This window comes from Barbus barbus, assembly GCF_936440315.1.
Source record: "Barbus barbus genome assembly, chromosome: 30".
NCBI lineage: Eukaryota > Metazoa > Chordata > Actinopteri > Cypriniformes > Cyprinidae > Barbus > Barbus barbus.
Window position 1 is genome coordinate 21,809,036 of NC_136758.1, and position 13,563 is coordinate 21,822,598.

Consider the following 13,563-nt stretch of genomic DNA (forward strand, 5'->3'; position numbering starts at 1 on the left):
TCTCAATGTTGTCTTGAACAAAAAGCCTCGCTTTATGTTGAGTATCCTACATGTTACGTTTACATGTTGTTGAACCAAGAATAAAATCTTAACCATCTAAATCGTTTGGTCTTTTGTTGTATCATCTTCACATTTTGTTGCTTGAGTCCATTGTGTGAGCTTGAAATGTCAATGTCAGCATGCTTGATAATCACATACAGAAGTCTGGGATTGTTTTCCAAAGACAAAAGGCTACTAGTTTATGAACACACCACAGGTCTTAACAGATATGAAAATGTGTTTTTCCTCTAAAGAACTAATGCACATTTAATGGTTTAATGTCAAAGCGTACACAATTTAAAACATGCAAACCTTTTTTTCCCCTCGAATATCAGTGTTGAAAACCATTTTTCCACGACTTTTTATAGCTGCCCTTATATTGTTGAAGCTTTCAGAACCTACATATAGGCTAAGCAAGGGCTTTTCACACTGTGCTTAACCCTGGGTTATCATCTGCTAAACCTTGCTTTTAACCCCAGATAAAGGTATGTTTCATGGGCTTAACAAAGCTTTTTACTCGGGGTTATGAAAATGTAAAGGAGCAGGGTTGGCACTGCTTTTACACGGTCAAAGGAGTACAGTGTGAACTGTTGACACGGATTTTAAAATTTAACGCTAATGTCTAGAAGCTAATTTTGATAATTTTGTTCATTTTAATTTGATTTTGACGGAGGGGACCCCTGACGCATTTTGGACTGATTTTGTTTTGTAGACATGGCAACCCGGTTATAAATGTAGAAACCTCTGCTTATGAATTAATTGTTAACCCCGGTTAAATTATGAGCAGTGTGAATGGTAAATCCGGATATGACCTATTTCAAGTGTGAAAAGCCCTATGCAATGTTCATTAACATAATTCCACATATTTTCAGGACACAGGCTACCACCAGATCATCTGATGCAGGTCCTATTTTATAAACAGAGACAAACCCGACACCATTTGAATTCAGTTCTTCATTTCATACATGAATAGAACAATTTTGTGTGTGTGTGTTTTACGTTTATCTCTCCCGCACAGCATCCAAAAGTGAACGTGAGTAGGTTTTTATGTTCACAGCCCAGCATGAAAGAGACATCACTCTGTACTGTACTGTTTGTGCACAGTAAAACTGTAAACCGTGTATGGAATGGCTCCACAATGGCAACAGAATCCTTTGCTGGTTCATATGGCAATGAATGCGCCATTCTGTTGTAATGAAGCTTTTCATCCACCTGATGGCAATGATGCACCTGTGCTTAGGAAGGCGAGGGCTCGATTACATGCTGCAGTAATACAAGGGAACATTTTGTTTTCACAGAACGCAACATCATTAAATGTCCCCTCTCTAACCGCTTGCTTTATACAGTTTTAGCATTTTCTGTTGAGTTACGTTAGCTTTAGCACATTATCATGCCCATACTGTGCATTTGAAAGTCATTTGAACATTTTTGCTGTCAGAACAGCGGACTAGAATGGAATATGCAAATGAAGCCTGATTTTTCTGCATGTTTATTGGCTGAATATATTTAAACCGTAAATGAGATCATTTTTTCAGCCACAATTTCATCAACAAACTTCAGTTTTAATTTACTTGTGCCTTTTTTAGCAACTAAATAGTAGGCCTATTTTCATTGAGTGCCATTACACTTTTTTTCAGCCCAGCCATGCTGAATCAACCCATCAGTTTCATGACTATTATTATAATTTTTAATCCATGGTGCAGTAACTCAAGAGTGCAAACCCTTCCTAAGAATGGTAAACGCATGTCCTGTTAGTAAAGCAATTGCTTTATTAACAGAAGCCATCGACCACTTTCTTACCTGTTTGATTGTTTTCGCTTTTCTGTTTCTTGCTTAACAAAGTTGGTTTCACCAAAGCAGATCTACAAGGTATATAAGGTTCAATTCCATTCTGAGCTCGGCTGAAAGCTGCTGTTTTGTCTTGTGCCAGTTTGTTTTGTACTCTTCCCAAAACCCAGACATAAAGCGGACACTAGCTGGTTCACTGTAACAATGTCTTGGTATAAAATGGTTCACTTCTTTCTAAAAGAAAATGCCCTTGTGTTTTTACCGAAGGTCGTGAGACTTGCAAAGTGAGAATGAGAAAAGTAATGATTGCAGAGTCTACATTAATAAAACATGAGGTCTCCTGTATAATTAAGCCCCCATGTCCTGTTTTGCTGTATCTGGTCTTGTTTCTTTTTTTTACGCTAACGATGTTCAGCTGAGAGAGGAATCTGGCTTAGGAGAATCCATTAAGTAGCTCACCATGGGTTACTTCTCGCTTGTCTGTAGATGCACTGAACAGCAATATGATTAGCAAAATAATTAATAGAATTAGCATGAAAATCCATCTGGAAATGTCGGCACGCTACCGTAGACTTTAAACTCAGATAGCGTCCCACAGAGCACGTAAACTCAAACAGATGTGATTTCCACTTTATTATTTAAGCGACATCACACATAAGAGTTCTTGCTGTTGATGTGAATATCATCGCAGTTGAGGGTAAATCACGTATATGAAGTCACTAACATTTTAGACCCAATGTCAGCTGGTTCATTGCTGCAAGTCATTCCTGTTATGCAGTACATACAACTAATCAAAATTAATAAATAAAATAAATGAATGTGCTGGTGTCGCAATTTCAGCACTTTAGCTATTTATATGATGGCAAAAAAATAGAAACTGGTTTAGGAGAAAGAGTTAAGTTACATGGATGTCAGCATTTTGTGTGTGTGTGTGTGTTTAACCAGTATTCTGTTTCAGGACATGTTGTCTTGAAAACAATTTGAGTATTAAATGGGAAAAACTGGGAAATTTTGAACTGTGTTGTATAACGTTAATATGTCAATGCACTGCATACTATGAATGACCCTCATCAGCACTCTTGAAATGGCTACTTTCTAATCAAATTTGTGAACTGGTACTATGCAAATCTGTACAGAAACCAAAAATATCCTAATACTGTCTTAATAAAGCCAGTTTACATAATGTGACGTTTGACCGTATCCCATTAAAATACGTTAATGTGCTGCTATAATAAGCCTGAATGATGTGAATGGAAAAATCAGAGAGAACTATCTTGAAGTATAGTCTCTCCGGTTTTCCTATCTGCAGTTTTGACAGTCAACAAATTGGGGTGAATCATTTTATGTTGAACTTTTACGTAGTACTGAAGTTGCACTTTGCGTTGCAGAGTAAATGTGCTTTTAGGCTTCTTTTCTCCCCCTTTTGTTAAACTAAAGTTTATGTTTGTGGTTAACCTCTTGTTTTTGCAGTTGTATTTCATAAGAAAAATGCACTCAAAGCCAATTCATTTGCAATTTTCTTGTTTACACGGTTAATTCAGGGGGAATGCATTCACCCTCTTGCTCTGAATTGGGTAATGAGCTTTATTGTTGTTGCTGCATTCCCTCAAAATGAACCCACGTGTGCCAAAACACAAGATGTGTTTGGAGCACGCTCAACTCGATTGCACGTGGCTGGTGTGCACACTATTGTTCTTAACATGTGTAACAATAGTACCTGGACTGTGTACACATCTCGCTATTAAATGTTGTCTTTGACCTTTGTTCCTCTGTGCAGATGTGAGAAAGTTCATGCTTGGCCCCATGTCTGATTCTACTGTAACAAGCCATGTTGAATATGTCTAGAGTATGATGTTTATTACTAAAATCCAGTCGTTTATAGGGAATGCCACGTTTGTTCGACAGCTTTCAGGATGTTTTTTGAGTACCTCTACTAACCCAAACTGCATGTGTACTGTTACACACACCTGCATGGCACCTTAACAGCATGATGGGACGTTTGCCCCCAGTATTACATTGCTCTGCTTTGCCACCATAGGTCCTAGCACTACATGCCAAGAAGACTCCTGTGCCAACATGGGGATCTGCATCCAGCAATGGGAGAACTACACCTGCGACTGTTCAATGACCTCCTATACCGGGACGCAGTGTAATGACCGTAAGTTACCCTCCGTCCCGTGCAGTTTCCACATCCTCTCTTTCTTTTTTTCAGTTCACTCTTTGGTTCTCTGGTTTAGACAATTTAAATGATCACATGGAGTCATTCTACGAAAGATTAATTGAGCACACTGTAATCTACAAAAGCAAATGTTACACAAACACCAACAGTATTTGGTTGCACAAAATCTCATACATAAGCACACATACACACACACACACACACACACACACACACACACTCACTCACTCACTCTCTGCATTCGTGTTCTGAAGACCAGTTTGGGAGACGACAAAGGTACGTGTTGTTCTCTACATTTTGATGCTGGTAGAACATTATGTATTTTACTAGATATTTATTTATAATTTTTTATAGAAATATTTGTGTATATATATTTGGAATTTTAAATAGTATTTTATATACATAATTTATAATTTATATAATTATTTTTTTATTTCTGAAATAAAAACTGCTAAAAGAAAATTTAAATTAATATGAAATTACATTTTTTTTTTTTTTTTTTTCAAATTATTTATGAATAATACCTATGAGAAAGGCAACAGTGGCTCCAAAAAAGTTTGAACACTTATGGCAAATATGGCACAATCAAACTTTTCAGTTTTTCAGTTTCAGTTTTAAGAGGGGAACTGGTTTATGTAAATGTTGATTTATTTATTGTAAATATGAATATTTTATGTCATTATTTATTTTTAGTTATTTATGAAATGTAGTCAATACTACAAAGCAACAATGGGTCCAAAAAGGTTTTGAATACTTAAACCACATATTATGAAATAATAATAATAATAAAAAATAAAAAAATAAATTGGCATGCACAGAAATATGGTAAAAATCACACTTCAATACATTTCAGGAGAAAAAAAAAATGTTTAAGAGAACTGACTTTATACATCAACTAAATGATCAGAAAAGCTCAATACTAAAATACAGTTAGTTCTGAGACAAGGTCTATTTGTTTACTAATACCTTTGGTTTGATATAGTTTGTACATCTTTGTGTTTTAAGTTTCCAAACCATTTATGGTTCCACTATATTGTGTTATATTAATAATTGTTAAGTGTGACATTTGAGTGTTTTTTTCACAGAGGTCACATTAGTAAAGATCTAATTGAAGGTGACATGAAACTCATAACTATGAGAGAGACACAAAATAACAATCTGCTCATAACCAGCCCTTTAAAGTTCAAGTCTGCAATCACTTCACTGAACTCCTCATGGGTTTAATCAGATCTGATTATGTAAAACGTGGGAGTAAAATATAACACTGCATGGGTACATCACTTGATCTATTCGGACGACCCCTTTGCATTACAGGTCATCATGTATCAAATCTGTCTAAAAAGCCCTGAGAACCAAAATCAATCAACAGCAATGCACTTCTACCACGAGGAGTCCGTCTTTATTCTATAGTCATAATGATGCAATTCTTTTGACATCACTGCCACAATAAAAGGTGTTATCTCGAGCCGGTGGAGATAAACACCATCCCTATAGACGCAGAATGCACCTTGGTGAGAATGTGATATGACTGTGATTGCCTTCCTCCCCTCTGCCGCAAGAACAACACAGTTGACCTTCCAGAGATTGAAGACTGACATGCATAATAGTACGCTAGCCTGCTGCTTTGACAACTCGTATTTTTGTGAAAGGCAGCAGTGAATCAAAAGCATGTTAGTGAAGATAGGGATGGACTTAATTGAATAATGCAGAGAGAGTGATGTGTGTGTGTGTCAGCTTTGTCAGTCTGGAAGAATATCTGCCGCGGAGGAAGGAACTCAGAGGACAGGCTTTTTGCAGCTGCGCCAATTCTTGCTGCTATTCTTAGGCTTTCGAAAGCTTATTCAGTGCTATAATCAGAAATGTCTCATTTGAAAGAGTCGTAGTGACATGTGACAGGCCATTGTGCTACACAGACGGAATACAGAGCCTTAATAATGAATATAATGTCTGTGTTAGTAGACGAAACAGACTGAACAATCTTATGCATGTGCAGACTGAACGTGTCACTATTCAACACTAGGTGGCAGTAATGTTTTAGTTAGAAACGAAAGAAGAAGTCTGTTGTGTGCAAAGAATGTCTTATAAAATTTGAATATTTGAATAATGCATTATTATATAGCACCCTCGGTTCTTGGTAAATATTTTTGGAAAATGTATTCTCACATGCTCCTTATTCGTAATTTTGCAGAGATTTCTTTCTTTTTTTTATGATTGGAAGCTGCAAGACATTCCAAATTAGGAATCATTTTTTAGGAAGGCTTTCTTTTGACAATAGAAATGTTCTGTTTAAAGACGGGTTATTAATATTAACACACAAGGTGTGATGTTGACTACATATTTTAATCATAAAGCTGTGAATTATTCAGTATTTAATATATTTTTTTTTATAAAAACTAGAGCTAGTGAAATTGGCAAAATGTGTCTTTGAAGCAAGATTCTATTCGTAGTTTTGTGGAGGGTTTTTTGGTTTATTTTCATACTGCATATATGAGCTGATATTTGAAACAGCTGAGAGTTAATGACACGTTTGTACTTTATTCCATTGCAATCACTTGCCCTTTGAAAGGTCAAATCATATTATTTATAAAAAACGCTTCCACTTAGCAAATTTGAATCATTTATTTATCAGTCATGCTTTTTGTTACAACTTATTTTGCAGCATTTTGGTTTGTTGGCTATAATAGATAACTTAGAATGTATGTCTGTGGTCATAATTAGCATTTGCATTCGTATAACTATATGGTTACATTCTCATCTGGTTTTGCCTTGAGATTTTACAATTTGGATATCATATGCTCTCTCAACAGAGCACCAAAAATAGTTTTTCACTCAAAAGTAATAAAATGTTCCTTTGAATGCGGTTAGGGGCATTTGAATGATCTCTTTTAAAGCGTATGTGCGTATAAAGTACTGTATAAATACAATATTTTATTCTGCATATTAAATTTGAATATATGAATGCATCCGTTCCCAGAAAAGCCACTAGAATATGATTCACCCAATCCAACCGAATCTAACACTAATTTGGTTGTTCCATTGAAGGAGGCCAGTGATCATCAAAATGCTTTTAGTCATAGTATATTTAGCAATGGCAGACATGTTTGCCCTTGGCCTCTAAATTAAGATTAAAAGTGAGTACAGTGTTAATGCATTAGACAAGAGCTTGTGCATGAATGAGATGCATTTGTTGCCTCTTTCAAGCAGCTACAGCTAAACAAACACCAAATTGCAAGTTGCCCCTCGCATTCCAAGTCTTTGCTTATTCATTTGGACACACTGTGCAATCACGTTGATTGAGCTGCGGTAATAAATGACTGGTTAGAAGCTCCATTGGCTGTTAAATGAACTTGTGGCAAATGAATATTGCTTAAAGGAATTTGCCAGTATCCGCTAGACGAGGGCGAGGTACTGTCTGAGAACGAAGCTGTTTATTCATAAGTTTAAACGGCCTCATTTCATCCGGGATTCTTTTAGTTCCTTAAAGCAAAGCAGTCAGCGCTCAAATTCCATGAGATGTTCACAAAGGAGCTGTGCTACGCGCTTCCTAATGAATTCCCTCAGGATTTATTGAAGGTGCCTGTCATTTTCTTGGCTGAGGGCCTTGATGGCCAGCATGCCATATAGCTTCATACCTTCGTCGAGTTTCGGATACGGAGACTCCATATCTGTTCGTTTGAAAGTGAAGATACTTGATAGTGCTGTTTTATATAAAAACTTATGAAGGGGTTTTACAAATTGCCTAGTTGCACAACAAAGCGATTCTTTTCCTTTTCTGTTTTCCTACAACATTAATTACCAGGGTTAACATAAAATATTGCTTCGCACAATTTAAATGATACCCATCGGCATTCTTTCTTTTTTTCCTCCATGTCCAACATTTGTTTCATAAATTTATAAATTAAACGACAGATACACAAATAACATGCTGGAGGGATGGATTTGTTTTCCCTCATGTGTGTCTGACATGAACAGAATCTCGGTAATTAAGGAGCATCTTTTTCTCTGTCTTTGCTGGAGAGGAAAGAGGAGGAGGATGCTTCACATCCCTGCTAGCGAGACTTCATCAAAGCTGTGTTCTCCTCACTCCATTAGAAACAGGAGAACCCATCTGAGCCACACCATCAATTAAGATGGCAACAAAAGCAGAGGCGCACCTTCAGCTATCTCGTGTCCAATGTAGTGTTTCTCAGACAATACGTCTCGGCGGAGAGAGAGAAACGCATTAGAGATGGATGGAAGGCTTAAGTAACAGGAAATGTTCTGTGATTTAATTAAGCGAAGTGTAAATGCTTTGACTAGAATTATGAAATGACTTCCTGGATGGCAAATGACTTTCAAGAAAATCTTCTTTTTTTTTTAATTAGTGGTGCTAACCTTGGGTTAGAGGTTTAAACAAGACATTTTTAAGGTTTAAGGGCTTGTTCACACCAAGAACAATTACTGTAAATCTTAGTCAGTGTAGTGCCATATTTAATTTTTGACAGGAATGAAAACGAGGCTGTGAGGGCTCAAGTACAATGAGTTCAACGGATTGTTGTTTGACAACATACCGATTGTTCAGTTGACGAAATGTCTTTCTTAACCAACTCTCAATGGAAATTTTTTTTTACATAGAACAGTTTTGAAAGTTGTTATTTGTGAAAATGACTTGATCTAGGATGTTTATGCAGCTTTACACAGTTTTTAGTATCATCAAACCTGATGAAGGTCAATAACGATAACTGTAGTAGTCAACATTTGAAGTAGATCAAAAAAGTTCATCAAAGGTGTCCTAAGACAAGAATGCATTTTGGTTTTAGGATTTAAGACATCTTTGATGAAAGGTTGTGATCCACTTCAAATGTTGATATTACCGCCCATTTATTACCCAATTTATGAGTAAAATAATGTGTGTGGTAAATATAAATTGATGATACTCAGGCATTTAGCGCTACTATATAAATTACACACACCCAAACTGAAAACGTGAATTCTTAAGCATTTGTTTATTTTTCAAATAATGAGCAACTATAAGAATCTTTGGTGTGTGAATGTGTGCAGTTTAGGTTGTACAACAAAACATACCACTGATATATTTTACTCATGAATTGAAAATCCCAATTATAAAAACCTATGGTAAAATTTTGAGGGGACACATGGGTAAATAGTATTCTGGGTTTTGTTGTCACAAATGCAGCTTTTTATTGACCAATCAGAATCAAGTGTACCAGAGAGCCCTGTAATGACACAGTAAAGGATAGATCATTTATGTAACCTTTATGGTAATATTGCATATAAATTTGGGGTGTTCAGATCATGACAGAAATAACGTATTTACGAGTTGAACGAATATGAATGTCACCAAAAAATCAAATTAGGAGTGGAAAACTAGGAAATTCAGAATTTTATTTGATCCCAGAGTTTCAGAGTTGAGGGCATGTCAGTGAAAAAAATGACGGTACTCAATTCATGCAGCGGTCACTGTTGAAATGAATGAAATTTCTATATATATTTTTTCATTTGCAATAAAAATAAAGTTGCATACAATAATATTGTAGAATTATAGTCTAATATAAACAAATAATATAGCTTACAGTGCCTTCGTAAATTGAATAAAAGCATCTAAAAAATAAAAAACACACCAGGTGCACATTTGTTATTCATCATTTTGTAGAAGTAGAATAAAACAAATTTGCTCCAACCAAAGTGATTTGAACACACCTGATATTGTAGTTTCAAATAACCCATACATACAAACTTCCCATGTGGACTTGAACACACCATTTCTTACAGTGTTTTTCCATCTTATCTAGCAGAGAAGCCGGTTGGCCTTATTTTGCAAGAATATTGCAGGGATACATAAATCAATATGCATTACAGAATATATAATGTGTTACACTAAACTAAAAAAGACAATATAAAGGCCAGAAATGGTATATATATGTAAATACGTATTTGAACTTCAGGAGAAATCAGCATACCATAATAAAAGTAAACAGAAGATATAAGAGCCAGCAGTGATGTTTGTTTTATCTCTCCATTCTAAAAAAAAACTCTCTTTTTAAGGTTTTGACATTGATTCAAAATCGAAACAAACTTTTAGACTCTCGAATTCTTAGTGTTTGTTTTGTGCAGTTCATAAGAATCGGTCATCAGATTTCTCAGACGGTTTGTGGAAGCCATAGCTCACGCTGTGTTATCTGGGTGGGGCTGTTTCTGTGAGTGTGAGTTAAAAATGCTGTCGTTGATGAAAAACCTGAGGTGGCAGGAAGATGAATCGTTCATGTGAGTCCATATTCATCACCCAGGTGTCCCGCACTTCCGATGGCCCCTGACACAAGATAAAGAGCTGCGAGACAGGGGAAATGACCTCATCTGACAGCCTCAAAGAGAACCAACGGCACAATGGAAATGGATTGGCGCGTTCACAGGAAATATTACCACACGCTGTATTCATGATGAGTGGTGCGATATGCTCTGCCCTCTTCAGTCCAATGATTGAATTGGCAGCGGTTTATTATTTTATTTTAGTTTACGGTGAAGCACGAAACGATGCAGCGTTGAAGGAGCTGTCTAAAAAATACAGCCGGATCGATCGGCGAAGGTTTAATATCCTTCATTTCTTTCAATCGACCTGGTGGCCCTTTTATCTGTCAACAGAATTACATATTGTATGAGTTAGTGCAGTGTGCACTTTGTTTGTTGGCTTTACGTTCTTTTTAATTGCTTTTGTTTATAATAACTTTCCATTAGTCTGTGTTCACTAGAGTACACTTTGTTCCAAACTCTAGCGAGCTGCTTCTTGCGATTGATTTCAATGGAGTATGTTAGCATTTTGTTTAGGTAACAGGACAATACACTGGGGAAGTAGGGTTCAGAAATTGCTTGTAGATTTCACAAATAATTACAAAGAAATGGCAAGTAAAACACTGAATTAAACATAAAAATATAGAAGTAGAAATTTTTTTTTAATTTGGCAAATGTTTCCCAGGATAGTAAGGAAACAGCACACACACATTTTGGGTAAAGTAATTTGTTTTGAACTACTTTTAATTTTAGTTTGAGTTTTGAATGAAATTTAAGTTTATTAATTATAAACGTGTTTTATTTACATTTTGTTTGGTAGGCCTATTTTAGATTCCTGCAATGTATTCTAGAATTGACTTCTCCATGAATGAATTACAATTTGGGCCAAATGAGGTGAATTATGTATAAATAAACATTAACTACCTTTTGATAACACTCCTTTGATGCCTTAAAATGCTTCCTATGTAGGCATCTCATTAGGTTTTGGAACAGTAGAAAAAAAAATCTGAGCTCTCTCTTTAATCCTCTGGCCTTTCAGTGCTCAAACCTTGCCGATAACATTGAAAAATAACAGTATTACTGTATTATACAGTAATACTGTATTATACAGTATTACTGTAATGATTGAGGCTTTATGTGTTTAGCACTAGACACCTTCAAGGCCACCATAAGCTTTAAAACCAGGATGAAGTACGGTCGTATTTAGAGGAACGGACAGGAACCGCTTCAGAAAACCATGAAACACAATAAAGCATCTCAGCATAATCTATTTATTTATCTTTCCCTTTTTTTCTCCAAAACCATAGTGTATTCTCTGCGTCTCAGCTAGAGCATGCAAAATCCATCCCGAATCAATACTGTCGTCTGATACCTTTATTTGACGATCTCTGTACGGGCTGCTTGGGATTGCGTGCAACCAACAAACGCACCTGACAAGACCATCAAACATGATTTCCAGCGAGTGACTTCATTCAATATGGCTCATAAAGAAATAGTAGTGTGCAAAAATCCATTTTTGGTCAGGCAAGGTGACCTTGTGGGAGGGGAAGTGGTCTTTGCTTTAAGGCTTAGTCACTCAAGTGGAGCCATCCATCACTGCGCATTTCCAGGAAAAACAAATTATGCCCTGTACCAGCACATAAACGTGGCCAATCAATATCTCTGCCCTGCCTCAAATGCCACACATTTTATACCATTTCTAATCATCTTGTTGTCTTGCCACCTCTGCCACTTCAATGGAGTGTATCATAGCCATTTATTTTTTTTCCTTTTTATTATTATTATTTTTTATGTACAGTTGTTCAAATGTGTGACATCACTTTTCATCTTCTGAACTAATTGGTTTTGTAACTTGAATCACTTGTGTGCTGCTCATAATAAAAAAATCATTTTTGAGGTTCATTATTATTGTTTTTGTATCGATAATTCTCTCTCTTTATAACAGATAGCGTACATTTTTTTCTAACCTCCACCCCTTCAATGTCTGCTTTTTTGACTAGATAGATATTCATTTTTTTAACATACTTTTTAACAGTGTAGATATGAAATATGGCTGTTATTATATTTTTCATTTAAATTTCAGATATAATAAAATACCTCTTTTAGGTTCATTGTTATGGGTTATGTTTATTATACTTTTTTACTATACGTTATAGTATACTATACTTTTTTGCATTGGCTGCGTCAGTGCATATCAGTGCATATTTCTATTACAACTATGAATAACTGTTTTACACGAAATATCAATTATTAAAATAAGATATTTAATGCATTTCTCAAACCTTTTCCCAGGTCCTTTTCTTGTATTTTTGGTGTTCAAGTGCATATCTTTTTTATTTAATCTCACCACCACCTCTCCACTATGAGAATAGTAATATTTTTAACAATATAGATATATAATATTTTAAATATATTTTTAGCAGTGCAGATGTGAATTTTGCTGTTTTTGTTTAATTTTTAACTTACATTTCAGATTTGTGTTTAGTTTACCTCCAGACTCCTTGTCAAGATCTAAAATGGCATATCATAAGTGAGCATCCTTAGTCTACAGCATCTAAATTATATTTTAAATACCACTTTTACAAAGAGATAGCGATGAAGCATTTAACAAGACAAAAATGTGAAAAAGACCCACAGTATGGTTAGTGAAAAAAGCGGTGCTTTTTCTCCAGGATTTAAAAAAATCAACTCAGATTGAGTTTTTCTAGAAGTCATCTGTTTCATGTTGCCAGAGAATCGTTATGGGGGATGTGGTCAAAGCCCTTCTCTCCTCCTCTCTTGCACAAGAGCACAATCCTGCTCTGATTGAAGCGGTAACTCTCAACTGCCTTTGATCAGGTCGTGTGTCACTTAAGACTGCTCTGAATGGAGTCTCATCTTCCTCATCCCGCAGAGTTCCAGATCGGCTTGGGCTCTCAATCAAAAACACAATTAGAACAGCATTAAAAAAAGACAGGCCTGCTCCGTCTTATCCATACAATCGACTGCCTTTACCTTCCTCCATTCATCCTTCTTTTTTTAATTTTCTCTTTTTTGTTTCACAGCACATCAGGTTTTTTGAAGAATTAACCGTTGAGCACTCGTGCATGTAATAAATGAAAGCAGGAAAAGCAGATAGATGTGCTTCTACAGTCCAGCAATCACCTTTATTTATTTTTTTGAATTATGAAATGTATTTTTTTGGGCTGCATATCTGCATTCACTTAACGGCAGAGATCGAAGATGAATTTGGTTGCTATGTGAAGCAATTTCTTAAACTCATCCCTTTGGCT

At 35.8% G+C, this 13,563-nt stretch overlaps 1 protein-coding gene across 2 annotated transcripts in view; it reads left to right on the forward strand.

Annotated features, from left to right (window-relative positions):
* The window catches only part of LOC306849927 (neurexin-3a-like), a gene marked incomplete at both ends in the record, with an annotated part of 262,700 nt that overhangs the window by 92,058 nt on the left and 157,079 nt on the right, over positions 1-13,563 (forward strand). For both annotated transcript variants that reach the window (XM_079385310.1, XM_079385311.1), the window contains one exon: positions 3,866-3,985. In XM_079385310.1, the coding sequence (XP_079241436.1) occupies positions 3,866-3,985 (120 nt within the window). The remainder of the gene's footprint in view (positions 1-3,865; positions 3,986-13,563) is intronic.